Raw genomic sequence first — 26,097 nt, 5'->3', positions numbered from 1 at the left:
CAAGATATCGATATAGTCCACTTGACCCAGATACCCTACTCTTCTCCTTCTTCTACTTGCTCAGAGTACTCTTGCCTTCATCTCTCCTCAGCAAGACGTCATTTCACACCACAATGGCCGACGACAAAGCGCAATTGAAGAAAGTCGTCCTGTATAACACCTCAGCCGACCAAGAACATGCTGCACTGTCTGGAAAGCACCACGTTCTCAACCTCGATGATCCTCAGATAGACCTCGACGCTCTCGACGCGAAGGATTTTGCTCTTCAGGATCTGATGGCGACGATGCTTTACTATTATCATGGCAAATCAGTGGTGAACCACTTACTCCTACCTGGTTCGGTCGAGTGCGACTGTGGTTGGTCATGCGACATCGACTCCAAGGGGTATCAGAACAAGAATGCCATGATCTATATTGGTCGGGACGAAGACATAGTTTGGGTATGTTGGCTTCACCCGCTCTTCACACGGGGTCTTCACTGACATGCTCAATAGCTTGAGGTCTACCTCCAGGACTACGACGAGGATGATGGCGAGCTAAGATTCCCAGATATGGATGTCTCTTACAAGGTGGACAATCGAGGAGTGTGGACGAAGGAAAAGAGTACGCTTGGCTGGGGATGGAACCTGAGCTTTTGCGCACGAAAGTGGGACATTACCGCTGAAGTCATAGCGTGCCACATACTCCCTGTCTTGGTCAAGAAGGTCAAGTCAGCATAGGATTCGACAATACGGCGCAGATGTGAGACAAACAACGCCATTGATTGGGACACAGGTAGAAGGATGAACGCGTGATCACGTATGGGAAAGGCCGAGACTTGGAAGGGTCGATATTACGGCAGACGGAGAGTATGAAGTGTACTAATAGCTTCGTTCAGTGCTTTTCTGCCAGTACTTTGGCATCATATTTAACGAGCAGCTAGCTCGGGCTGTCATCAACATCGCAGTCGTCGTTCTACGTCATCTTTCTTCTTCTTCTTCACTTTCATAATTATCATTATCACAACTCAAGTAGTCCCCTACACATTTCTCGGCTTCTTGTAATGAGCACCCCTCGCCCTCTTCTCAAACTGGCTCATCTTGACAATGAACGCACCACGTTCAATAGTGTTGATCAAAACATATCCAGAAGCAAAGTCAGCATAATGCGACCAAGTACCAACAAAGTCAATGAGACCACCGTTAGGCAGCTCATCGTCCTCAGGGTAGATATCGAAAAATGCGACTTCCTCGATGGAGCCACCAGTTGGGTCAGACGGGATCGATGAGATATCGAGGACTCTTAGACCAGCGCCGTAGTTGGATTGGTAGCTTAGACCCAGGTTGCCCCAGACGTACTGGTTGTGGTCGATGCTGTAAGCCTTAGACTTGTAGTAGCCGGTTTGGACTGGGGCCTCCAGGTTCGAGATGTCGATGATGTATGTGACTGGGAAGCGGTCGGCGGCGGGGCCGGTCATGTACTCCTCGTCAAGCTCGTCGTCTATAAGGAGGTGGGATTGCCAGTTTGTATCGATGGTCCAGCCTTGGTGGGTGTATCGGGCACCTTCGTAGGAGAGCGTGGAGATGATGGTGGTGCTGTTGATGCCGACTTTGTCCGTGACGTCGTAGATGGTTAGGGTGTCCTCGTTGTAGCCGTAGCAGATGTCACGGCCTTCGTAGCGGGTGTCTGGGCCGTGGTAGACGAGGCAGTGGGCATCGTGGACGTAGCCATCTTGGCCGGCGCAGCCTGGGGTGGTTGGGTTTGAGGGATCAGTCAGGTCGATGAAGATTAGGCCAGCGGCGCAAGATGAGTTTCGTGGCGCCGCACCGACCGAGACGGCGTACCCGAGCTCTTCGTTGATGACGACGTTGTGCGTTCGGCCAACAGGCAGCTCGGTGAACAGACCAGTCAGATCGGTCGTTGTGCTGAAGTTCTTCGGGTTGGCGGGATCAAGCGTCAAGAGCTTGGTCATATCGAAGATTTGGATGCCGTGGCCAACAGCTTCGGAGCCGATGATCATGTAGTTCTTGTATGATCTGATTTCGCGCCAGATACTCCAGACTGACTGTTGTGGCAGGCGGCCGAGGTAGATGAGCTTGCCCTCTGGCGAGATCTCGGCGAAAGCAGTTCCGTCCTGTTGACCAACAGCGACAAACTCTCTGCCGTCATCCGAGGTCCAACCCCATGATGAACTGCCCTCGCCACCGAATGAGCCTAAGTCTGCATGCGACTTGAAGTCGTAGAGATCTATGTTGTTGCACTTGAAGGTCTGGTTGGCATCGCCAGGAACGACAGTTGCCAAGCCACCCTCGCATTTCACGAAGGCAGCTTCTAGCGATGGGTACTGGGATGACTCCATCTCTCCAGCTGCTCTTTGTCGGTCCCATGAAGCGTGTTTCGTCTCCATAATGCTTTCGTGGACAGCGCCGCTCGAGTACTCCTGCTTAGAGAAGCTCAGCTCCTTGGCGGCGAAGGCCATGGAGGCCGAAGCCAGTAACGAAAGTCCCTTCATTGTGTTTGTGTAACAACGACAACCCACGCTTGTCAATAACCTCGAGATTGACAGTGATGAAGTTATGGGATGGCAAAACCTCTGGATAGGCAGGACAGTAGCACGACCTTATACTCGGTAGCTTTACCGGAGCCCGCTGCTTCCAAGGCATATGTTGTTGTGGATCCAAAGCTCTGGTGTTGCTACCTTCCCATGCGAGTCAAGTCCTATCACAAGCACAATGTTGAGTTGCATTGCCGATCGTCGCGTGCATGCCACGCTGTCATTGGCCCTGCATGATCACGCAGCGGAGGTTCTCCGCCTCTGCGTGCTTGCATTTCGATACGTTTCAAGGCAGACGAATCAAGCTCGTAAACGGGTGGTTGGGTGCACCGACGCCAAGTCTTGCGTCTAGAAGCCATAAAGATTGACCTGTCTTGGTAGTCTTGGCCCACTGCTTGCTGGCTGTCGTGTCGCTTGACGCTGTGCCCAATTGAGAAGGTGACCGGTGCTTTGTACTTGGCATCCTTGGCGGCGGAGTTGAAAGCAGGCTACACCACAGTTTCAACACTGGTTTGCCAGTGGTTCAAGCAGGAAAGACCAGGAAATAAGCGGTCTTTGGTAATAGGGCGATCAAATGGATGTAGAGCGCATACACGATAAGAGTGTAGCATCAGTGAGACCCGAGGTTGGAAGACATAGCTAATCCTATATGGTTGCTAGGAATTCTTGCCATTGTGCATAATTCGAGCTCCGCATGACCAACAACTTCAATGGCCAGATTCGTACCATAAGTTGTGTAGTGAGCTATGCCAATCACACCTCATGAGTCAAAACGGATGAGTGCCACCACACGAGGTGTACTGAATATCATATGGTTGAGTGGAGGAAGGATATCAGAAAATGGCAAAGGAACAAGGCTCACTGGATAGAGATCGACAGATCAGAGGCGTTGCAAGGATGTCCGCTCAATAACGCCTCATACGCCATGCATAGAGATACCGAATGTGGTGAGAAAAAGGGCATATGCACAGATGAATGCAGCATAAGTTGTGTGGTACCTGCTGTAAGCCCACCTCGGCACATTTAGCGTGCCTTTCGAAAGAGAGGCCATCGGTGCATAAGAAAACCAGTTTGTGTTTTTCGCTGCTGTAGCCCTGTGGTCCGGTCAGTGAGTGGCTGCGGTGGCAGCTCGATGTCACGCGGGTCCGTGCTAGCACAACTCGATATCTGTGCTTCGTGGAATAAGCCTGTCAATGGTCAAAGCTATGGTTTTCGATATTGGTAGTGAAGCTTTCCCTATCGTTGAAAGTCCGTGTGACATAGCTGATTTCCGCCACTCAAACCGCGTCTGTCATCCTCATACAGCGTGCTCCTGGGCTAGAAGCAGGATTTCAGGACGCCGTGAAATGCTGACATGATAAAAGATGATCAATGTTGCATGTTCAATATTACGTGACTTATGCAGGAAAGATAGAAAGAGATACTGAGCACAAGAGGCCATTGTCTGAATGCCTTAGGCATCAGACTTGGCATTGCGTAGGCGGGCAGTTCGAGGCTGCGGGTATGGAGTGAGCAGCCGTTGTGATCTGACAGTGCACCTACTTGTACCTGCATCCACACCTTACAGGCCTTGCAATAGATTTCCATTATTCACGTCAAAGCCTACAATCGTCTATCGAACTCACCGAAGCTCTAGGCCCTAAGATCTAGCTAGCGATAGTGCACACCCACAAGAGCATCCCAAGCACCTCACATCGCCCATATACCCTCTCAACAGCCGCACAATGGCCAACGTAAACTACCGCACCCTAAACATAGACGCCTACGACCCCGAATCCTCCTACAACTTCGACCTGACCTCCCTGCAACCCTCCAGCCTCCCCGCCCCCTCCACATCCGGCGAATCCGCCCAAATAGCAACACAGGTCCGCCAACTCCTCCGCGCAGGCGACAGTCTCGGCGCTCTGTCTTCCGCACTAGAAACTGCTCCTCTGGCAGGCGACGAGCAGGCGAAACAGGTTCATCTTACTACGGTGTTGGAGGTGCTGCAGGGGATACGGCAGAGCGATGCGTCCAGGGTGCTGAGTGAGATGTTGAGGCAGCCTGGTGGGAATGCGCTTGCTGATACGTTGATGAAGTATATCTACAAGGGGATGGGGAGTGGTGCGGGTGGGAGTGGAAGTAGGGGGATTACGCCGCAGAGTACGGGGGGTGTTGATGGGTTGAGCAAGGGGTTTAGTCAGATTCAGCAGAGGAATACGGGTGAGGGCGGGAGTGGACAGGCTATGAGTGTGTTGTTGAGTTGGCATGAGAAGTTGGTGGAGTTGGTGGGGGTTGGTGGAATTGTGAGGGTTATGAGTGATAGGAGGACTGTCTGAAGAGCACGATTGAAGAGCCGCAGAAGGAGCGATGCGTGTCGAAGACGCCCGAGCATCAAGATCTCTTTTGGCGTCAGAACGATACATAGCTACGCGCTGACATGCCATGAGCATATGATAGACATGAAAAGGTCATCACAAAACAAGGTCTGTTCTCGCGCAGAGAATTGCAAGAACAACCATGACCGACAGAATCGGGTCTTCCAATCTTTACCTACCTTCGAGCTCTTTAGCAACGTGCCAGTCTAGGTGCTCCAAAACCGATGCGTTGTCGAGATATGCATTGCACGTCGGACAGCAGTAGAGGTCCGCCTCCGACTTTTCTTCACAAGTGGTACCGAGTTGATGATCTGTCTCCAGGTCTGACCTCCCGCCAGGGTCATATTTGTCGGCGCTTGCAGATGACTTTTCAACTCTCTTCGAAGCTGTGGAAGGCACTAAGTCTAGCGAGTCCCTCTTGCGTTTAGTTGATCCACTCGGCTCATGTATGTCACCCATGGCAGCATGGCCGGGATCACCTTCTTCAGCCGAAACCTCTGTTATGCGCGCCTGCGGTCTAAAGAACGATGTCATCTGGTGATTGCCCGTTATCTCATTTTGAAAGTCGTTAAGACTAATGGAAAACTCCAAGCAAGGGAAAGCTGGGCCTTCTCGGGATATCTGAACCAACAACGTCCTGGACAAGTCGAAGAGCAGTTTTGCGTTAATCTCGACTCCAGGCGGAATCTGCATCTGCTTAGATTTCGTTGGTCCGAAGCGGCCATCGATGGCATGATGCAGGGCTATGGCTCTTGGCCTGCGGGTTCTGGACGCCGCATCTTGCTCTTCAAGTCGCCCCATGAGATCCCCGGCAAAGATTCGCAGCCACTTCTCAGCGTGCTCGAGATTCTGGGCTCTAGGTTGAAATGTCTTTTGGGCCAGCATGGACTGGAGTTGTGTGCGCTCGACGACTTCGGAATATTCTAGACCTCTGATCACGTTGTAGATCCATGGAGCTGACGAACCTATCTTATTACGCATGTCCTGTAGCGATACTTTGAGCAATTCAGATATCTGGTCTGTATCATAAGCCTTCACAACTTGCTGGCCCAGCTTTCCTCCGAGTCCACGAATTTTAGTAAATTTGTAATCCGCAAAGAACGCACCTACTGCCCGAGCTCGAACGACAGTCTGCTGGTTTGGCTTGTTATGACCAGCTGCAAGCTTTGCGGTGGTCTTGTTGTGAGCAATACCAGCAGAGCATGTGTATTTCGTTTCGTCGTAGAGTGCTTGGCGAATTCCGCGGACTACCTCTGAGCCAATGTTAAGGGCGACGTCGTCCCAGTCAGGGGGGTCTACCTCCGCTCCCGGATCGACAGCAATGAGCTTGTCTGTTTGCCAGGCAAGCAATGTTGTCTCGGGAAGTGGGAGGAACGAGTCGTTATCAGCATGTTCGAGATCGCTCAATAGACCAGAGTAATGCTGAAGGATCGTGGCGTATACCTGAGCAGAAAGGTCCAGGAAGACTTCGTCGATGCTGGCTTTTTCGACTTTCTGAACTGGTGGCGGAGGCAACTTAGTCTTGATCAGATCAAAAGCTTTCCGGGACTGCAACCGATACGGGTCAAGAGCAGCCTTATCGGTCTCTACCAGTTTATTAGCATCTGGTCTGTAAGCCCATGAGGTATCTCCTTCTCGCCACGTTGCTACATGCTGCAAGAAGACGGTAGGACATTTCAGCTTGGCTTGATCTGGTGCTATTCCTCGCTTGATTCCAGCAGCCTTTGCAGCATAATTGAGGGCGATGATCGCATTGAATTGTTGTACACACAGCGGTTGGTCTTGTGGCAGGCCTAGACGCACCGTCTCGCATTGTGCGTAGAAGGCATCGAAGTCAACAAGAGCGATGACTCGCAGGGGACACGTTGTAGACGCCCGTCCGAGGTTCTTTAGATCTCGATAAGTGAAGCGGGACCTCGAGTCCCGGTCCAATGAGCTGGGAAAGTCTGTCGAATCCAGCTGTGACATCCAGCTGTGTCAGATAGGCGATGTCAGTCGGCCGGGATTGTTTCGAGGTAAGACGAATAGGCCTCAAACGGCTATTTGGTGATGACCGCTTACAGCACAATGCGTGCTTCTGGCCGAGGCCACCGTAGGCATAGTCTGCAGTCCTACTACCAACGACCGATAATCTGATATCTGTCGATGCTCAAAGATGAATGATGAAGGGCTATCATAGAAGAGGCCAGACCTGGTCACCAGAGATGCCGAGGCGGGAAGTGCCTGGTTTCTGGCCCGCCAGCATTCATGCAAAGATGTTCTTGCCTCTCAGGCTGCGTCCAACACTGCAACCTATCAATTGTTCTAGTCGTTGTAGTGAGCCGTGCTAGAGTGGTGAGATCTTCTACGCTCTATTGCGACCTCCCGAACATGCTACAAACAGTGCCATAGCAGAAATCGGCGGCTCCAAGATCACGACGATGCTTGAGTTTCGCACCCAAGGTTTTCAGGGATATGCTGTCAAGTACTCCCCGTTCTTTGACAACCGGCTGGCAGTCGCAGCGTCTGCCAACTATGGTCTCGTGGGAAACGGTAGGCTGTTCGTGCTTGAGCTAACGCCGAATGGCATTCAATGCATGAAGTGGTACGTGGTGCTGGAGATGAGGATCACTCGTTCGATCTGACAGCGATACAGGTATCCTACTCAAGATGCCCTCTACGACGTCGCCCATTCAGAGGTCCATTCGAACCATCTACTCACGTCGTCTGGCGATGGATCTCTCCGTTTGTACGATGTTTCATTGGCACCAGAGTATCCTATCGCTACGTTTCAAGAACATTCAAGAGAAGCTTTCTCATGCAGCTGGAATTTGACCTCTAAGGCTACGTTTGCTTCCTCATCATGGGATGGCAATGTGAAGATATGGAATCCTGAGAGACAGCAGAGCTTGTTGACCCTGCCAACACATTCTTGCACATACAGTACACAATGGAATCCTCACACCGATGGAGTGCTGAGCGCAGTTTGTTCAGACAGCCATCTGAGAGTGTGGGATCTTCGTACACCAGCGTCTGCGAACAACCATTTGATCCTGCAAATACCTATCCATTCCGCCCCGAACACAATCAACAACTCCAGACTGCAGCCCACCTTTCCGCCATCCGAAGCTCTTACGCACGATTGGAACAAGTATCGGCCGGATGTTCTCGCAACCGCTGGTGTCGATCGCATAATACGCACGTTTGACATACGCCAGCCCAAGGGACCGGTACAGCTCCTCCAAGGTCATGGTTACGCTGTGAGGAAAGTGGCATGGAGTCCGCACTTACCAGATCTGCTTCTCAGCGCTAGCTACGACATGACCTGTCGGGTATGGACAGATGGGGCAAGCGCGCCTGGAAAACCAGCAGCCGAGCTGGGAAACATGGGCAGGCATACTGAATTTGCGACCGGCGTTGACTGGTGCTTGTTTGGCAATGAAGGTTGGGCAGCGAGTTGCGGATGGGATGAAAGAGTATGCGTTTGGGATGTGCGAGCCTTCATGCAGACCTGAACGACGATAGCGCATAAACCTCCAAGAAACTGTATTGCGGGACATTGCAACGCATACACCCGATCACTCTATGCTTGCATAGCGAACCACCCCTACACGTGCGGTTGCAATGGAAACAACCGAGACGATAACCTCGACCGGCAGCTGGGCGTGGACAACTTTCGGCTTCCCCAAGAACGATGTTCCATGCACTCCCACTGGGATGATGCTATGCAGATGGACCGGTCACCGCCGGGTGCCGTGCTTCGTACAACCGAAGCTCGCCAGAAGACGGAAAGAAGAAAGCAGATGCGCATCCTCCCTGGTTTGGCAACATCAGCCAGCTGTCCGGCAGACCACCGTCTCGTGAACCTTTCGAGGATGTGAAAGTTGGGGATTAAGCTTGAATTGACAACATTCCTCTTTCGACCAATCATGTGCGCAAAGGCAACCAAGCCTCGCTAGCTTGGATGATCAGCCGGATCCCGTTCCTGCATCGTGCCAAAGAAATGCCTGCTGATAGGATAGCCACGAGATCAAAGGGTAGCACAGGCCTGTTTGCAGTGCGGGTATCTGAAGCAGACACATAACTAAAGCTTCTGCATGACTGCTCATATCGTGCATCGGCTTTGTGTCAGGAACAGGAAGCCCCAAGACGATCGACCGGGAGTGTGCCAATGACTATGCTGGACGAAAGCATACGACAAGATCTAACGCCGAAGCAGAGCACATTCACGTCCTCCTGCGTCTTCATTTGACTTCGGTGGTTGGCTCAAGCAAGGCCTCTTATCCACACTGGAAGTTTCGAAACGTGGTCCCACCACATCACTTTCCTTGTGTACGAGCATAACCCGGCTGTGATAGACAACCTCAAGAGGCATATAAAGATACGGTCTTCCAGCTTGGTCTGTATCAGGCTTCATCACCTTCTAGACACTCGCCTCTGAGACTTGCGGACTGACATCTTTTTCTCATCATCGCTTCAGCCAAATCAAGCATCTCAAGATGAAGCTCTCAACCGTGCGTTAGCCTTGCTCTTGGTCGCGGCTCCGCCTAACGATGGAATAGGTCTTCTCAGCCCTGACTGTACTCCCGGCTATCCTCGCTCTGCCAGCACCTGCGCCGATTGACTCTACGTCCATTGAGATTCGGGAGGGCGCTTCAAGCACGTCGAGTCTCTTCTCACCTTTAGAAAAACGTCAGTCATGCGCAGAGACTTGCGGCAATATCTGCTACTACCAATCAACAATCGACGAGGCTGTATCTGCAGGGTACGAGCTGTACCAGAACGGTCAGGAGGAAGACGGCTACCCTCACACCTACAACAACTATGAAGGCTTCGACTTCGGCATCCCTGGGCCATATCAGGAGTTTCCCATACTCTCCAACTTTGGGGCCAATCCGTACGATGGCGGCAGCCCCGGTGCCGACCGGGTCATTTTCAATACTCAGGGTGATTTCGCGGGCGCAATCACGCATACTGGCGCCTCTGGCAACGACTTCGTTGATTGTGAATGAGTGAGCATGTCCGAGATGAGATAGTAAGCGATGGTGTTTGTTGACAATGTGCTTTTGGCGTTATTGAATATATCTACGAGGAATGACGTTTCATGAGAATTTTTGACTGTGCATGAATACACACATTGGAACATACGCTTCCTCCGTGGGGCTGGTCATGCCAAAAGTCGTATCTGCATCTCAAGAAGGTATCTTGACTTTCTCAAAGCGCCTCGTCAGACTTCAAACAAGACTGACATGTGTCCGATAATGCCATTGCTCACCACCTTATTGCTGTGTCATGGTAACAGCCAACTTGCATCACTGCGATGCTTCGGCCCATTGCATCAGAAATTCTGAGGCTGAGGTACCACCCAGGCTTCCACAAGATTCACCCACTCAACAGCGTGCTCACATGCCTGAACCAAAATGAATACTAAAAGATAGACAGCTGAAGCAGGTCAGTTCCAGGGTAGATTATCTGGACATTCACTTGCCAGCCGCATGGAAACATCAACACCATCCGAGCCTCGGCGAAGCATCCCTTGAGGAAGTCATCAGTAACATCACGTACATTGAAGCGGGCCAGAACTTCTCGACGGAAACGCTCAGGCAGATCCTACTCAGCGTCAGCGAGGATGCTGCCTTGCGGCATATTGGAAGACCATGGCTTGCCTACGAGGTTTCTGAAGATCGCACAAAGATTATCGACGGCTGGTTGCGGAAGCCTGAACGAGTTCCCGCTCTCCTGCTCAATGCTGGACAAACTACTCAAGGCGCAAATGCAGAAATGGAAAGAGCTCCTGCGAAGCGAGGTCTTACAGCACACCTCATCAGCCAACAGTCACCAGCTATGCAACCGTGACTGTGCTGCGGCTGTTGATCTGCCATGGGTCTGCAACCATGAAATTCACTTGAGTGCAACGCCGATCTCTCGTGGCATCATTGCAAGAGGCTATAACTAGCCGAAGTTCTTTTGATGCGCCAAGCACTTGCCCAGGACGGACTCCCGCTCTGGACTCGTACCTGGCGGTGAAGATCTAGTTCTGGTGCTGAGGCAGATCGCCTGCGTAAAGAGCGTCGCGGTTCGGGTAGGAAAGTCAAGGTTTGGATAGTTTGTCCGCCGACCACAAGAATGCTGTCCCACAGAATTGACCTCGTCCTCAACTTTAGCTTCGCAAACACCGAACTTGAAGCGCTTGGTCCGCGTAACACATTGCTATAACTGCTTGGTCGAGCTCTGGTGCATCGGCGAGTACACACACAAACTGTCGCCAGATGTGGATGATCAATTAGCCTATGTGTTCATCAATATACCAGGTTCCGGCCAGGCAGTCTCGTGCTGGGAGCTGTGCCAATTCGCACAAGACACAAGTTCGATGGTGATCAGGCGGAGCACCACAAAAGTCTTGTGCTTGGTTCTCTCCCTGAGCACAGACACTACTTGTAAGCGACCTGCTTTCTGCGTTGCCCTATGGTGAGGTTGAAGTTGCAGGAAGGGTGCAGCTTCTCCGCGCTGAGCTCAACACGTTTCCCAAACACAATCGAGTACCCCAAATAGCAACGTCGCCAAGCCACTATTACCGATCCCGTGCAGCCGTGAGAGCCGCTCGCCCTGGTGACTTCATCGTCCAAAATTCATCCTCTTTATCCGTAAAGACACAAAATCTCGGCTTTCATACCTCTTCCATGCTCTGGATCCTCGCAACTGTTCATTTCTGTGAACAATGCCATGCAAAGGCGCCACTGAAACTGCCTTGCCAAGCGCTGGATCCAGGAGGTTCCGGCCAAGCACACTAGAAGCCAGAGGTTCTTCTGACTATCGTCACTCCCTGGGCCCGCTTAGAGCAGGATAGGAATAGCTTACTGCCTTAGGTGTCAAAACTCTTGTAGTGGGTCTGGGACAAGCATTCGGCTGGCTGGGTTGTAGGTTAGCGTAGTATGTCCCAAGGCCCTCAGATTTCTTCCTCTTGGAATCTGCAGATCTACTTTTTCCATCAGCAGTGTTGCATCTGGACTTTCCATGGGTTCGATGCACCTGGTCCTGGTACGGTGCTTATGCCTGACAAATCACCAGAAAACAGATATGAAGCGCTCATGCAGGGTCAGTGCCAAATTTGTACGACTCTAGCCTGACTGTTCCACGCTGTCCCCATGAAATTCCCCTGGCGATGGCGGCATATTTCCAAGATGGCCGGGAGACTAAAGACAGCGGAGTAAATCCCAGTTCGAAACGACACAGTAGCCCACGGTAGCGGGCTTCGCAAACGCTGACCACGCTCGTGGAATCCATGCCCTCCACGTTCCTGTCTTAACCAATACTTTGGGCAACAGCATAAGATTATACCAATTATGCCTAGATATATCAGCCACAATTCGTTAACAACATACTAGTTGAAAACTTGTAATGAGTAGTAGCGAATAACTGTGACATTGACCGAATGATTGCGTAGCTCAAGCCTTTTTGAACCCACTTTAATGGGGACGGCGTTCGCTTGTCCAGTGCCTGCAGACTCAACGCCCGAAGCATCGTACTTACCCTCTTAACGCCGTACAAGATGCGCTTTCCCTTCTAAACACGGTCCATGCTTCCTTGTAAGTCTGAAAAACAGATTAATCGATCACAAAAGCTTGTGCTTGCTCCAGATGAAGATCAACACTTTTACCACATCGAGACCCAAGCCGCGAAGGGACTTCTGGAAGGTCGTTCGACATCTGGCCAAGAACCAGTCTCCCAAACTCTGTTCGATCCGGCCTCGCGCATCATTCATCTGCTTTCACAATTGATCACTCTTATTGGCAGATCCGCACAAAAGTAGCCCCATCGGTCGCTTCCCAGGTGTGAGTCGAGTGCCACTTCTTAACCTTCCTCTGTCCTTCTCGTCAAGTCGCAGCAATTTCTAACTATAGGGTGAGTCGGTGTCTGACATACACAACAAATAGCCTTAGGCATCAATACACCACGTCGTCGCTCCCATACAAGCAGGAACTGTCATTACGATAATTGTCGGATATCAGCGGTCACCAGTCTTACTCACCTCAGAGGAAACTTTCTAGCTTGTGCCGTGTCTGGCGCACGGTTCCGCAGCTGGTCGACCACTCTCGCAGATTGATCTGATACGAGGGTTTGCGTCAACAAGCTGTTTGCCTGAGTTTGACCAAGTCAATACGAGAAGGAAGGTCGCTACCACTGTCTTGACCCATCATTGTGGTACAGGCCATGGGCGCGACGGACGCCAGGAATGGCTCGACGTCGAAAAAGTCAAGTCCTTTATCTAAGCCGACTTCGCCCAAGGTAAGCGACTTGCAGCCACAGAAGAACATTAGTTCGGAAGACCTGCAAGACGACAGCACTGCGCATGATGCGGAGGATGACTCGGACACGAGGCCAAATGTGCCCATGCAGAAGAGGCGTAGAGTGACCAGAGCCTGTGATGAATGCCGTCGAAAGAAGATCAAATGTGATGGCAAGCAGCCATGTACCCACTGCACAGTTTATAGCTATGGTAAGACACAGAACTGGCAGCTAGTTCAAATGCTGACGACGTTGTCTAGACTGTACGTACGACCAACCCTCGAACAGACGACGCAACCCAGCTCCTCAGTACATCGAAGCGCTCGAGCGGCGTCTGCAGAAGGCCGAAGCTCTGTTGAGGTCAGTGTTACCCAGCATCGACATTGATGACCCAAAGTACGATGCTCGTGGCGTCGAGCAGATATTGGAGGCAAACAAAGCTGCTCCCACCAAGACTTCGATACAGCACCCTAATCCAGAGGATGATGCACAGATGCGGTCTATGGTTGACAGGACTGGCTCGCTTGATCTAGACGATACAGGCTACTACGATTATCATGGAAATTCTTCAGGGTATTCATTCATACGCAGATTTCAAGAGACATTTGGCGATGAATTCCTTCCAAGCAATCGGCCTATTGAGAATCGCAACCTGGCACACGTTCAAGGCTCGCCAATATCGATACAGTCCTCACCGTTCGAGGCTGGTATGTCCCTTAGCAATGATTTACCACCTAAGGATGTGGCAATCGAGTTGTGTCGAAACGCCATCGATGACTGCTGCGCGTTGCAACGGCCAGTGCATCGACCGACATTCTTCCAGCGACTGAACTCAATCTATAGCCTAGATCCTGAAAACTACAGCAACGAACACATCAAGTTCCTGCCACTTTTATATGCCTCCATGGGACTAGGCTGCTTGTTTGGACGGATCAGCGACGAACAGAACGAGTCTGACAAAAAAGGATATAAGTCTGCTATTGAGCAAGGCTATCACTATTTTCATATCGCTAAGTCTATGCTTGATGTCACAGATTGCAGAGACCTGCTCTCGATACAAGCCGTGATGTTCATGATTTTGTTCTTGCAGGGCACCGCAAAACTTGCGACTTGCTACGCATATGTTGGAGTGGCCCTACGAGCATGCTGCAGACTCGGAATGCACAGGAAGCTCACAGGCAAGTTCAACGTCATCGAACAAGAGGAGCGCAAACGACTGTTCTGGCAGGTGCGCAAACTGGACATATACGTTGGCGCGATGCTGGGGCTGCCGATGATGCTCAGCGAGGATGACATTGATCAAGAGTTGCCTGCAGAGGTACCTGACGAACATATCACTGAGAACGGCATTTCGCCAGCTTCTCAAGAGACTTTCCCGCTGATCAGGGCAACCAATGCGCACACAAGGTTGATACGCATATTGCAAAAGGTTGTACGCTATGTATACCCGATCAAGAACTCCAGCGAAGGAGCTTCCTCTGGAGAGTATACAGTCAGCCACAGCGTGATACGTGAACTGGAACGCGACTTGCAGAGCTGGATGGATGAGCTTCCTATGCAATTGAGGCCCTCTGAGAACGCCGATATCGAGCTCTCGAGGTATGTTATGAAAATTCTCTGACCGTAGGGACGCTGCTAACGTGTACTCTTACAGGGTGCAACAATTGCTGAGAATGTCGTACGCCTACGTACAGATGATGATCTACCGACCTTTCCTGCACTACGTCGCACAGGCATGCCAGACAGCACGAACTGATAAGAGAAGTTTTGCGTGTGCTGCTGCGTGTGTCAGTGTTGCACGCAACATTGTTCATATCACTTCAGAAATGAAGAGACGGGGCCTTTTGATGGGTTCATACTGGTTTGTGATGTACACGACATATTTTGCGATCTTGTCACTGCTTTACTTTGTGCTTGAAAACCCGGAAAGTGGCACATCGAAGGAGATCCTGAGGGATGCTGTGGAAGGACGAGACACCTTAGCGAACCTGGCAACTCGCAGCATGGCGGCAGACCGGTGTAGCTCCAGTCTTGCAGTAAGTCTCATGGGTTCTTGCGATGTAGAGCGCTGCTAATCATTCGCCAGGCACTATTCGAGGCGTTACCTGATAAGCTGAATGAACGCAGAAGTTCACTGCGCACTATGCCCAACACAGCTAGGAAGCGACCTCCTCCAGCCAACGATCCACCTTTCTTTGGCAATCATCCTATTGTAGGCCATCCTGTTCCGATGCCTTCCAATGCGCCAGACGCACACGTACCGACGCCGTTACGCAATAGGACGATGCCACAGGAGTACTTGAAGACCGCCACTAAGAGGATGTCCATGCCGGATCCTGCAGTAAACAATGCTGCTCTGTACCCTTTCGCACCAGATGGTGCATACGCCAACATAGCTACGCCTACAGAAACAGTCGGTTATGGCTCGTCGCATTCGGCTACTCCAGCTCCGCTTGATTTTGGCACACCAGCCCTCGTTCAAGGACAGCTGCCGGATTTGAAGAGCGTTATGTTTCCAGGCGACAACCCATTTGCTTACCCGAACCAACCCATCAGCACCCTCGACACGATGCCCAGTTTACCATTTGGCAACGACCCATCTTCAGCACCCGAGCAGTACAACACGCCGACTAGCATGAATTCACAGCAGCCTTTCCAGCAAAGAGGTGAGGAACGGCAGCACTTCCCGTACGGCTTCCGACACCAGGACAATCAAGTGCCATCACATTTCTTCAACATGAACAACATCTCAGACGAGTCACGACAAGTTCAACATCCTTCTTCGCAGCAGAACCATCTTCAGGTGCCAAGTCAAGGTGAAGATGAGGATTACTGGAGCCATGCGCCGGCAAAAGGACACTTTAGGACGGGTCTAACGCCTGGCGGACCGGGAGTTAATCTCAATCTAGACGACATATTTGGTAACAGTCAGGGCTGGAACATGCCAAACATACCGATGAATCTGACGATGCCTGATCATAGTCAGCAGCCGCAGCAAAATATACCATGGTCTGGACAGGGTGCACACAACTGGCAGTAGCCATGGTTACAACAGCTTCCATTGCAGTAAGCACACGAAGTAGGGTCTAATCACGGTGTGCATGCACATGGAAGCACACATTATCGTTTTTACAGGTGCTGGAAGCAAGGACATACGACAAAATTGATACCCCGGGAGGAGTGAGTTGTTTCGTTTCTCGACCTACGTAGTGAGTACTGTCAAGGAGCACAGAACTTTAGCGATAGACTTCAATTGATTGAGTGCATTAAATCAAATACTACCAGTCCTACTGGAATGCGATGACTAGAGACTACATGAAAAGATAGTCGAAGACAATGTGCTATCGAGTATGGTCAGACACGACATCCCCGGTGCTTCACGGGAATAAATTTAGGCAAAAGGGCAGAGGCTCTTGCTACTAAGCAGTTACGATCGTCAGTAGCAGAGATGAAATATTGCACAACCGGAAGCACGGTTAAACAATCGCCAGTAAGACGTCGGCAATGTCTACTATGCTGATATGTAACGTAGCAACGAGAATATGCACGATGCTCATCAGTCAAGTCGATTCTGCTCGCAACATTCGGCAAGCGACTACGGAGTACCCCGAACCGCGAACACCATCGAAGATCGTCCAGTTGTACGACAACCCGTAAATAACACATCTTTTACTTTAGAGGGGTCTATCTAGCATTGGTGGCAAACAATCTTCCCTTCTCAGCGGGACAAGAATCTGCTCTTCCCAAGACTTCCCTCTGAGTCTTGGTGTCTTGGAAGGGAGAATTTCGAGCGGGAAAATTGGCAGGATTGGCAAAATTTCGTCCAAGAAAGTTATGCAAGCCATGATTACGCGTATCCTTATCTTGCGGTTGAATTATGCATGATGATGGAGGTGGTGGTTGTGCGCCTTCCGCTTTCGTTCGAGGGACGCGGCAAGGCGGTTGTATTGAGCGAGCTAACTCATGAGACGCGATTGGTGAGAGGTACACTGGCTTACTGTTGGCGGGAACTTTGGGTTTGCATGTTACGAACACAAGCTTGCGTAGGCGCTGCGTTGCGCGAATACAATCAAGATATGTGATGGGAAGGAAGTATGATCTTGACTCTCCTTCAGGCACACTAAATTGAACTTTGCGTCGCGCACACCTGCCCAGAACTACGTCGAAGGATTTTGCCAAAAGGTCGCACTTGCTATGAACAAGTTCTGATACGACTCGTTATCGCACAATAATGAGAAGAGGCACCTCCTATGTTATGATAAGAGGCAGGAAGCATTCATGCATAGTGTAAGACTAGGCGCCCAGACCGGGAAAAGTTGCTGGGCAGTGGCAAACGATAAACGCCCCTTTGAGATCATGCTGAGAAATGCGCTGCCATGCAATTTCTTGGTTGTCTTGGGAGCGGAGTCCAAGACACCAAGCATCCAAGAATCTTGGGATCGTGCCAACACTTCTCCTCTACGAGTCCAAGAGATCCCGCAAAGAGACTTCAGAATGGGCGTTATGATTTCGTCCAGTGTGCATGATGCGAGATAGACCACCGTCGAAGTGCTACGAGGACATGCCGACTATGTGAAATTACTGTTGACAGCTTAAGCATAATTGAGCACAAAGCAGGCGCACAGAGGGGAAGCCAGAGTTGTGGTTGAAAGCGAGTGGTGGCTCTCGAGTCGGAAGCTGCAGGCCGTAAGAAGCCAGGATTTGGCGAGAACGCAGGAGCGATGCGAGCGAGAAGGGCAAAGAGTAAGATTTGGAGGCAGCGCCAAGTCTTGGCAGAGTAAGCTAATGGCCAAAGTGTCGTCAAGCTTGGACTTTATTGGCATGAAATGCTTGGTGGAGTGACGGACCAGGAGGGCTGGCTGCACCTTAGACCAGTGAAACCCACCGAGCCTGCCCATGAGTTGCCTTCGTTCGTGCTCCCAGACACTCCAGAAATCACCCTCTGCGTATCTCTGGCATTTTGGCTCCCGGCAGTGCTAGGGAAGTTCAGCATCATCGCTTGTTCCATTCCCCCCCAAAGATAGATACATAATCCTTATGCAGCCCGTGCCCTCCGCAGTTCCATTCTTGTCCCCATCTACCACCTTGCTGCCTCCCTCTTTCCTGTACACGAGTGACAAGATCGTTGTGCTTTCCTTTGCACCGATAGTGATAAGTGAAAGAGTATCGCGACATATCATATCAGCGCTGCACATTTTCGGGTGACTGCTGGATAATCCGAGGCGCGCGCTGCCCCTCCGTTTCGCCCTTCGCATTTTCCTTTCATCGCGACATACTTATCTTCGACACAACACAATCATCAAAGTCCGCGCGACTGTTTGTCGTTGTGAACTTTTGAAACGAGTATATATTCGAGAAGTCGTTTCGAAGTCGATAAAGAACGAGTTCTTGGTATTTGCCAAGGCCCAAGATCATTCAGTCAAGCTGCCAAGATGAGCACCTCAGACCTTCAAGACACGACTAGCCTCGCAGCCGCTGCTGCAGCTTCAGCGCCTCAAGAAGTCCTTCAGCAAGGCCAAAATGCTCAGCAACAACTACAGGCTGCTGCTGCACCCAGCCCTCAACAACCTCAAGTCAATGCTGCAGGTGAGAACCTGCAGTGCCAATGGCAAGGTTGTGGTGAGCGATGCCAATCTCCAGAGGCTCTCTATGTACGTTCCACTGTTGTATATCAATCTTTCTTACGCTGACCGTCGATACTAGGAGCACGTATGCGAAAGACACGTCGGTCGAAAGTCGACTAACAATCTGAATTTGACCTGCGCATGGGGCCAATGTCGAACCACGACCGTCAAGCGAGACCACATCACATCCCATATCCGAGTCCACGTCCCACTGAAGCCTCACAAATGCGAGTTCTGCGGCAAGGCATTCAAGCGACCGCAGGATCTGAAGAAACATGTCAAGACTCACGCAGATGACAGCGTCATCATGCGCTCCCCAGAACCAAATGGCTCTTCACGCGCACCACAGGGTGGTCTGACCCAAGGCGGCGACTACCACAGCCCATACTACTCCCACTTGGGCGGCGGACAAGTCCCACAGAGCTACTACGCCCCAGCCATGCCTCCCCACGATGCGTACGGCCAGCATGGTGCCAATCAATACTACCACCCACCTTCCTCGGTTAGTTACCCCTACACTGCGATGTCTGATTCGAAGACTCGTAACACATGGAGCCCTTATGACCCCTATTGGATACCGCGATGAATCTGTCGTCATCTTGAAGCAAGAATACGACGACCAGATATCCCGCCATTCCAAGTATTACACAGACAACCGATACAACATTACAGGATACAGCGCTAACACTCTGCAGGCAGGCCACCACCCAGGGTACGGCCCAGTAACATACTATGGCGCTCCTCCTCAAGCCTCGTACGACTATGAGACACGAAAGCGAGGTTATGACGCCCTCGACCACTTCTTTGGTCAAGTCAAGCGCCGAGAGTTCGACCCCATCAACTACCAAGCAGTGACCCGCCGACTCTTCGAACTTCAAGGTCTTCAACTACCTCAGATCATTCCTTCGAACCTAAACGTACCAGCCTATCAGCCAGTCTCTGCCGTCGGTGGCGGCTACGACCAGCCTGATCCAATTCAAGCCTACAGCCTGCCACCGATGGGAAACGCCAAGTCAAGAGGCGACCTGACTTCGATTGACCAGATCCTTGAACAGATGCAAGCAACGATATACGAGAACGATACCCACATTGCTCAGTCAGGCACAGGTCAGCCAGGTGCTAGCTACGTTGCTTACAACACTCATCGTGCTAGTAACAGCCCACCGTCTTCGCAGCTTCCAGCGATGACCCCTCACCACCAACATAACCCAAGCATCTCTGGAGCTACCGACCCAAGCACACCCGGTCTCACTCCTGGCTCGTCTGCTCAAAGCTATACATCTGGCCAGAGCCCTCTTCCCCAGCACAACGCGCCAAGCAACCCATTGTACCCGTCTCTTCCAACAAGCTCTACCGATTATGCTTCTCTTGCTGCAAATGCTGCAACCATGGGCAGCTTGTACGATGATGACGCACGACGCCGATTTGGTGGTGGCATGCTCCAAAGAGCAGCTCCATCAAAGAGCGAGGACGGCATGGACATGGAACGTGATGGTTCTGCCACACCACCAGCCTCGGCCATGAATGCTAAGGGCAAGGGCAAGGCTGGATCACCAAAGGACAGCGTTATTGACCCTGCTCTCAGTGGTGAAGCCACCACACCAAGGGGCGACAAAGCGGAGGATGCCCAAGAAGAATGGCTGCAGAATCTCCGACTTATCGAGTGGATGCGCGAACTGATCAAGAAGCAGCTCGAGAGCGGCAGCTTCGATGAGGCAGCTGTGAAGAAAGAGGAGGTCAAGCAGGAGTCTGCTGACGCAATGGGTGAAGCACACGATGACGAAGAACGAAAGAAGGATGAGGAGCAGCTATATCCTGTCCTGAGACATGTCGAGCAAGATGCATAGAGTGCTCTTCTGACAGAACTCCAAGGACGGGTTGATTGATTAGGGCGCATGGTGGTATTGAGGAGGTTTAGTGGCGTGTCTCATGGGTGGGTGGTCGGCGTGGTTGGTCTATTAGCACGATCGCTGAGGTCAAAGGGTATTTTACGAGTTCATTGTCACGTTATGATCAGCTTGTACTTGTCACGAAGGCGCAGAGATAGTTGCAAGGGTTGCATGCAGTGTAACAAGCATGCACTTCTGAGCGAATCAAAAAGCATTTTCGACAATTCGCCAGTACCGTCTTTGTGCTACTTGGAAATGTAAAACGTGTCCAGGTCAAGCACAAGGTACTCTTGGGTACTGAGAGTGATTCCCAGACGAACAATGTAGCTGTTGTGAAGCAAGCTGCGGTGGCCGTCGGGCTCTGCATGGGGTTCCGGGATGCTCGTTCTTGCATCGTCTATAGCACTCGAAGGACGTCACTTCTGGTACGCGAATCATGATTCACAACCATTTCACTCTGTGATCTAACACTATGCGCAAAGCTCTCACCATCTCGGCCAATCTTTATCTATTTGTGATTCTGTTATTGCATGCGTAGGGATAGAATAGTTGCGTCTCGTGTCATAGGTCGCAGACAAAGAAGATGCGAAGAAGTTGAACTAAGGCTATGGACCAGCCAACTGAGACTCCATCAAACGGGCAGAGATACGAAAGCACTCCACAAGTGGCCAATCCCTCACATAACCATCACTCCAGTCATCCGTCGATTCTAGACTCGCCGCAGTCGCCTCGATCTGCGACGACACCTCGACCGAGATCACCCTCCCAGACTCGTCTCACCCGACCCGGCGGATCTGGGCTTAACGAGTTCAGCTCTCTGCTCGAAGCTGCGCAGCGTATCGCCAATAGCGCCCCTACTGGTTCCGAGAGCGAGTCCTGGCCAAATGAAGAGCAACCAGATCCGGTAATTCGACGCTCGAGCGGTACAGAGGAGTTCAGGAGAAGGGTACCGCTTACGAGACAGTACAGTGGACGGCCTCACATACCTGGCGAAGATAGTGGGAGTGAAGAAGAAGGCGACGGAGGGCCTATTCGGCCACAAGGCGCAAGGATGGAAAGCTACACTGGCCGAGGTCTACCACAAGACGCGAGACGGTCGACCGAGCAGACTGGCGAGATCCACTACGATCGAGAAGCGCAGGAAGCTCGTCAGCAGCTACAGCGGGCTGCTGCACGGCTGCGCGCTAGAAGAGACCCCTCTGAAGAGAGACAACGCAGAAGAGATGAAGTTATGTCGAGAATGAGAGAGCGAGCAAGAGCCGAGGAGGGTGCTGCGAATCTTACTAGAGAGCACTATTCCACCACTGGGCCTCCCCCAGTGAGAGAGTCGTTCTATGATTGGGCACTTGAACCGCAAGAAACGACGGGCGCAAGCACAGTTACTGAGACTCAGACGCGAGAAAGGTCGAGCTCGGTGAGAAGGTGGCGGCCTGCAGAGAGATTACAGGACTATGCAAGCAATCATACCAGGCGTTCTAGTGGGAACGAGCCGGCCGATCACGGTACACTTGACGACGACGACATCATAGGAGGATGGAGCCGAAGGTCTACCGCACCCAGACGTTCGACCGAGTTTGGAGACCACAACGACATAGTTGACAGGGTTGAGCGAGCTCTACAGGAATACAGGGCGGCAAGGAGAATTCTGCAGCCGCGGCAGGATGGGTCCGCACCAGTATCAGGTAGTGCAGGTGGAGGCATAACTGATTCGCGTGCAGCCGTGGACAGACCATACAGAACGGATGCTGCTGCGCAGGACGTAAGAGACAGCCTGAGCATGCTGCAGGATGTGGTGGGTCGAGATACGCGGACAGATACACTGAACAGTGGTGTGGCCGATTCGACGAACCGTCATTCGAGGCACGAACCGCTGCGACAACGTGTCCGTGATCGCCGTCGATTCATTAACACTCTGCTTGATCACGAGAATGATGATCTTGCTTCCGGGCCTTTGTTTGACGCGGCAAATCACAGCCGTGAGGATCGTGACGATCTTGATACGAATCGATGGCGAGCCGATACTCGTAAGATGCTCGAGAATGTCAGACGTGCCGAAGCACGCGCGAAGTCGAAACAGCTCAAGCAGGCGAAAGCTGCACTGCAATACCTTGCGCAGCTTAGAGAGGAAGAGATGGACGATGTCAGAGCGTGGACTCTGGCTTCTGAGCTGCAGCTGCACAACCAAAGTCTCGAGGAGACACTGAAGAAGAACCTCCCAATGTCCGTCGATGCGCTGCCAAAGCCTGCGTTCTGCTCCTGGCTCGAGCCAGGAATGACCTGGACGGGAACACAGTCTGCCGAGCAGGAAGTGGATGACGCAAAGGAGGCTCGGACAAGGGCAATATCGGACGCTTTGCGGCGAGCCAGGGATCAGCGAGATCGCGTCGACTTGGCTACAAGGCAAAATGAGAGCTTTCGCGCACGAATGCGGCAAGGACGTGACCCGCTCGACAGGACGCTCACCACGAACAATGCCCAAGATGCATTATCTGTAGCGCGAAACAGCATGTATGTCCTTGAAGATGCTGAAAGGAGCTTAAGTACAATGCTTGAGAGGAGTGAGCGGCTGCTTCGAGAGAACGAGCGGCAACTGCAGGAGAATGAAGAGCAGCTTTCGCGGAATCGGGAACGGCTACGTGAACACGATGAGCGGCTTGCTAGACTGAGGACTATCACACCAAATGAGCTAGGGACTCGACCACGACAACAGGAACACAGAAAGACCAAGGACCGGTGGAACGTGAAAGTGACGTTGCATGAGGTCGACTGGCGGAAGATGACATTGACCGGCACCATGACCGCTAGTCACACACCCAACGTGCAGCCCAACGGTCCTGAAAAACTTGTGGATGAGACAAGTATGGACTCGTTCTTCACGGGCGAGATAGTGGACTTCGCCAACTACGGCCTTGATACGACTACACCAGCTGATCGGGACGGTAGAGCATACCTGGCTTCGGCACCTGGACGAAAGCTTCTACAAGATGACTACAAAGTAGGTGGTCCAGAAATAGATCTGACCTATTGGGCTGGTGTCGGACCCTTCAAGGAACAGGTTGACCGTGCCATTCAGAAGGGTCTGCACGAGCGCGAACTTGCTCGACAGGCTGAACTCACCAAGCCACGGCCACTGCCCGATGTGCCAAGCAGTGGTGAATCCATGCTGTCCCATCGCAGCGTCGTCGACCCTAACAAAATCGAACCTATTCCTCCTGACGGGAACGAGGTACCTGACGATTCCCTCCCCATTATCCTGACCGAGGAAGACAAGTATGATATCAAAATGAGCACGATGCACGACCTGCTCAGTAACACCCGATGGTTGAACGAGAACATCAACGCCCAAGGCTGGATCCTGATGCGTTGGAAAGAGCGTTGCTTCGTCGCACCTGGAACCGAACCAAATCCTGAACCGAATAGGCCATGGGTACCCAGTCGAAGCAATGCAGAAGATATCGATAGTCCATCGAACAGAGGATATCTCAACTACGCCGATCTCCACCGACGAAGACAGGACGCAAGGAATAACCAAAGAATTTACACGACCAATGCTGCGGAGCGAGACGAGATACGCGGCAGCAACGGCGCGTCGGGTAATGCTACTGGTCCGCAGGGCTCGCGACAGCCAACGTGGGGTTTGACGATTTCTGGGTTCTATTATGTGGCTTTGCATCGCACCACGGGCAGGATTGAAGCGTTGTACTACGATAGTGGGAGTGCACCGTTTCAGACGTTGAAGATGAGTCCTGCTACGTGTCACGGTCAATTGACACCAAACCAGGAAGACGCGATGGATGTTGATGAGCAGGTCCCGGCGAAGCAAGATCTCCCTATTATGCCTGGTGGGTTGAGGACGAATTTCAATATGGTGGAGTGGAGGTGATTGGAGGTGCAGGACACCACTTAGTTCGGAAAGGGCAACCACAATTGATGGCTCCTGCAGCTTTGGAAATGTATCGTTATGTACATACACGACTTAGAGGGTCGAGACCTGGGAGCAAGACTGCTATCATGCCTTCCCAACACTCGAGGATTTTCATGCCTGAGAAGCTTCGGCGATTATCGCCCAGGCTCTCCAGAGCATTATTTGGCTTGAATCATTCAACATCCATCCCTATTGTAAATAGCATGCGATTGTGTCTCCAGAATTTCTCCTTCCTGACATTACTTCCTTCTCCAAGAATACTTAGCACTTCTCAGTCCTAGCCCACAAGCTATGTAGATGCAAGCAATCGAGTCCTGCCCCTTCCCGGATCATGTTTGCCTCTTCGGATCTCCATATGCGCCTTCCGTATTCGAAAGAAGAGCTGAAGGCACCAACCGTGCGTTGATCGCGCCTGCTACCCACGTACCATCAGCAAATGTATCTTCCATGTCCCCATTTTTTGCTGTCGTCGTGCCTTCCTGTTCAGGGATTCAGAAGTTGATGGATGGAACACCCTATCCGCCTGCCAGCAGCCTTTTTGTCGCGCCGTACCTTCATTCAGGCTTGTCGCGTCGGCATCATGCATGAGTTCCCACCATATTCTTAAAGATCGATCGTGCTTTCTCATGCATACACGAGGTAGTAAGAGAGAGGAGGGGAGGGGGAATCAATACAACTGACTGACTGAGTGGTGCGGCGTGGATGACGCTTGCTTGCTTGTCTGTGCCTGTCTGCGTCGCCGCGCCTTCCCTACCCTGGTGCTGGTCATGCAGAGGACGGAAGGAGTCCTTAACTACGGCCTCTCCGCATCGTAGGCTAGCTTCTTCGTGGTTGTTAAACTTGGGTACTGTAGCATTGCCAAGGATACGGGCTGCGCTGCTGCGCTACATAGAATAGCAAGGTAGCCCTCTGTGTATCTGGTGCGAGCTGCCAAACTGCACCTACCTAGATAGATAAGATTAGTATTGGTGGACGGGGGTGGTCAAGGGACGATTATTATGATATTCGCAGCTGCGACGCTTGACCTGCTGCGTATCACTTCACAGCAGAGCAGAGAAGAGCAAGAAGTCGATGACGGTTACGTAGCATGTTCTGCGATGTAGCTGTGCAGCGCTGAATACGGAAGGATGTGAGGGGCCTTCAATCGGCGAGGACGTGATGAGATATAGATGCCTTCGACAGCCCTTGCGACGTAAGCTTCATGTCTTGCTTGTGGCGTACTCTGTGGCCTTCGCACTTCTTCCTTACTGTGCCATGTGAATCGCGCTTGGCTTGCGGGTTCGTGTCCTGGTCTACGCTGGCCGCAAAAGAATCATCGTTCGTCCTTAGTGTAGCGGGGTCCTGAGACACGAAGCAGGCACGATCGATGCCCGAGGCATTATGTAGTGCTTTTCGTTCCTTCCTCCTGAGCTTGTTCTCTGGCTCACCCCCTCTTCCTCTCCTTTGTGGTTGCTCCTTCTGAGGGGCAAGTGCTTATGGAGAGAAGGTGCCAGGGCTGGCCCGC

At 51.8% G+C, this 26,097-nt stretch overlaps 9 protein-coding genes across 9 annotated transcripts; 7 read left to right on the top strand and 2 right to left on the bottom strand.

Annotated features, from left to right (window-relative positions):
- Positions 1 to 113: 113 nt before the first annotated feature.
- Positions 114 to 719, top strand: PMZ80_010370 (uncharacterized protein; the record flags this gene model as incomplete). Its single annotated transcript, XM_064878759.1, has 2 exons — positions 114 to 440; positions 495 to 719. 2 exons carry the CDS (start codon positions 114 to 116, stop codon positions 717 to 719), a joined length of 552 nt encoding a protein of 183 aa, XP_064725453.1.
- A 299-nt stretch (positions 720 to 1,018) lies between these two features.
- On the bottom strand, positions 1,019 to 2,491 carry PMZ80_010369 (uncharacterized protein; the record flags this gene model as incomplete). The annotated part of the gene is made up of 1 exon (XM_064878758.1): positions 1,019 to 2,491. One exon carries the CDS (start codon positions 2,489 to 2,491, stop codon positions 1,019 to 1,021), a length of 1,473 nt encoding a protein of 490 aa, XP_064725452.1.
- A 1,766-nt stretch (positions 2,492 to 4,257) lies between these two features.
- On the top strand, positions 4,258 to 4,851 carry PMZ80_010368 (uncharacterized protein; the record flags this gene model as incomplete). The annotated part of the gene is made up of 1 exon (XM_064878757.1): positions 4,258 to 4,851. One exon carries the CDS (start codon positions 4,258 to 4,260, stop codon positions 4,849 to 4,851), a length of 594 nt encoding a protein of 197 aa, XP_064725451.1.
- Positions 4,852 to 5,061: 210 nt separating this feature from the next.
- eso1_2 (N-acetyltransferase eso1) lies at positions 5,062 to 6,858 on the bottom strand (the record flags this gene model as incomplete). Its single annotated transcript, XM_064878756.1, has 1 exon — positions 5,062 to 6,858. One exon carries the CDS (start codon positions 6,856 to 6,858, stop codon positions 5,062 to 5,064), a length of 1,797 nt encoding a protein of 598 aa, XP_064725450.1.
- A 452-nt stretch (positions 6,859 to 7,310) lies between these two features.
- PEX7 (peroxisomal targeting signal 2 receptor) lies at positions 7,311 to 9,881 on the top strand (the record flags this gene model as incomplete). Its single annotated transcript, XM_064878755.1, has 3 exons — positions 7,311 to 7,474; positions 7,526 to 8,345; positions 9,432 to 9,881. The coding sequence occupies 3 exons, from the start codon at positions 7,311 to 7,313 to the stop codon at positions 9,879 to 9,881; spliced, it is 1,434 nt and encodes a 477-aa protein (XP_064725449.1).
- A 15-nt stretch (positions 9,882 to 9,896) lies between these two features.
- On the top strand, positions 9,897 to 10,725 carry PMZ80_010365 (uncharacterized protein; the record flags this gene model as incomplete). Its single annotated transcript, XM_064878754.1, has 2 exons — positions 9,897 to 9,904; positions 10,326 to 10,725. The coding sequence occupies 2 exons, from the start codon at positions 9,897 to 9,899 to the stop codon at positions 10,723 to 10,725; spliced, it is 408 nt and encodes a 135-aa protein (XP_064725448.1).
- A 2,355-nt stretch (positions 10,726 to 13,080) lies between these two features.
- GIN1_3 (Gypsy retrotransposon integrase-like protein 1) lies at positions 13,081 to 16,195 on the top strand (the record flags this gene model as incomplete). The annotated part of the gene is made up of 4 exons (XM_064878753.1): positions 13,081 to 13,366; positions 13,416 to 14,754; positions 14,810 to 15,191; positions 15,242 to 16,195. The coding sequence occupies 4 exons, from the start codon at positions 13,081 to 13,083 to the stop codon at positions 16,193 to 16,195; spliced, it is 2,961 nt and encodes a 986-aa protein (XP_064725447.1).
- Positions 16,196 to 18,587: 2,392 nt separating this feature from the next.
- PMZ80_010363 (uncharacterized protein) lies at positions 18,588 to 20,626 on the top strand (the record flags this gene model as incomplete). The annotated part of the gene is made up of 3 exons (XM_064878752.1): positions 18,588 to 18,806; positions 18,859 to 19,281; positions 19,475 to 20,626. 3 exons carry the CDS (start codon positions 18,588 to 18,590, stop codon positions 20,624 to 20,626), a joined length of 1,794 nt encoding a protein of 597 aa, XP_064725446.1.
- Positions 20,627 to 21,275: 649 nt separating this feature from the next.
- PMZ80_010362 (uncharacterized protein) lies at positions 21,276 to 24,551 on the top strand (the record flags this gene model as incomplete). The annotated part of the gene is made up of 1 exon (XM_064878751.1): positions 21,276 to 24,551. The coding sequence occupies one exon, from the start codon at positions 21,276 to 21,278 to the stop codon at positions 24,549 to 24,551; it is 3,276 nt and encodes a 1,091-aa protein (XP_064725445.1).
- Between the last annotated feature and the right edge of the window lie 1,546 nt (positions 24,552 to 26,097).

This window comes from Knufia obscura, assembly GCF_036327395.1.
Source record: "Knufia obscura strain CCFEE 5817 isolate CBS 148926 chromosome Unknown scaffold_17, whole genome shotgun sequence".
NCBI lineage: Eukaryota > Fungi > Ascomycota > Eurotiomycetes > Chaetothyriales > Trichomeriaceae > Knufia > Knufia obscura.
This window is presented reverse-complemented; position numbering and strand designations above follow the sequence as displayed.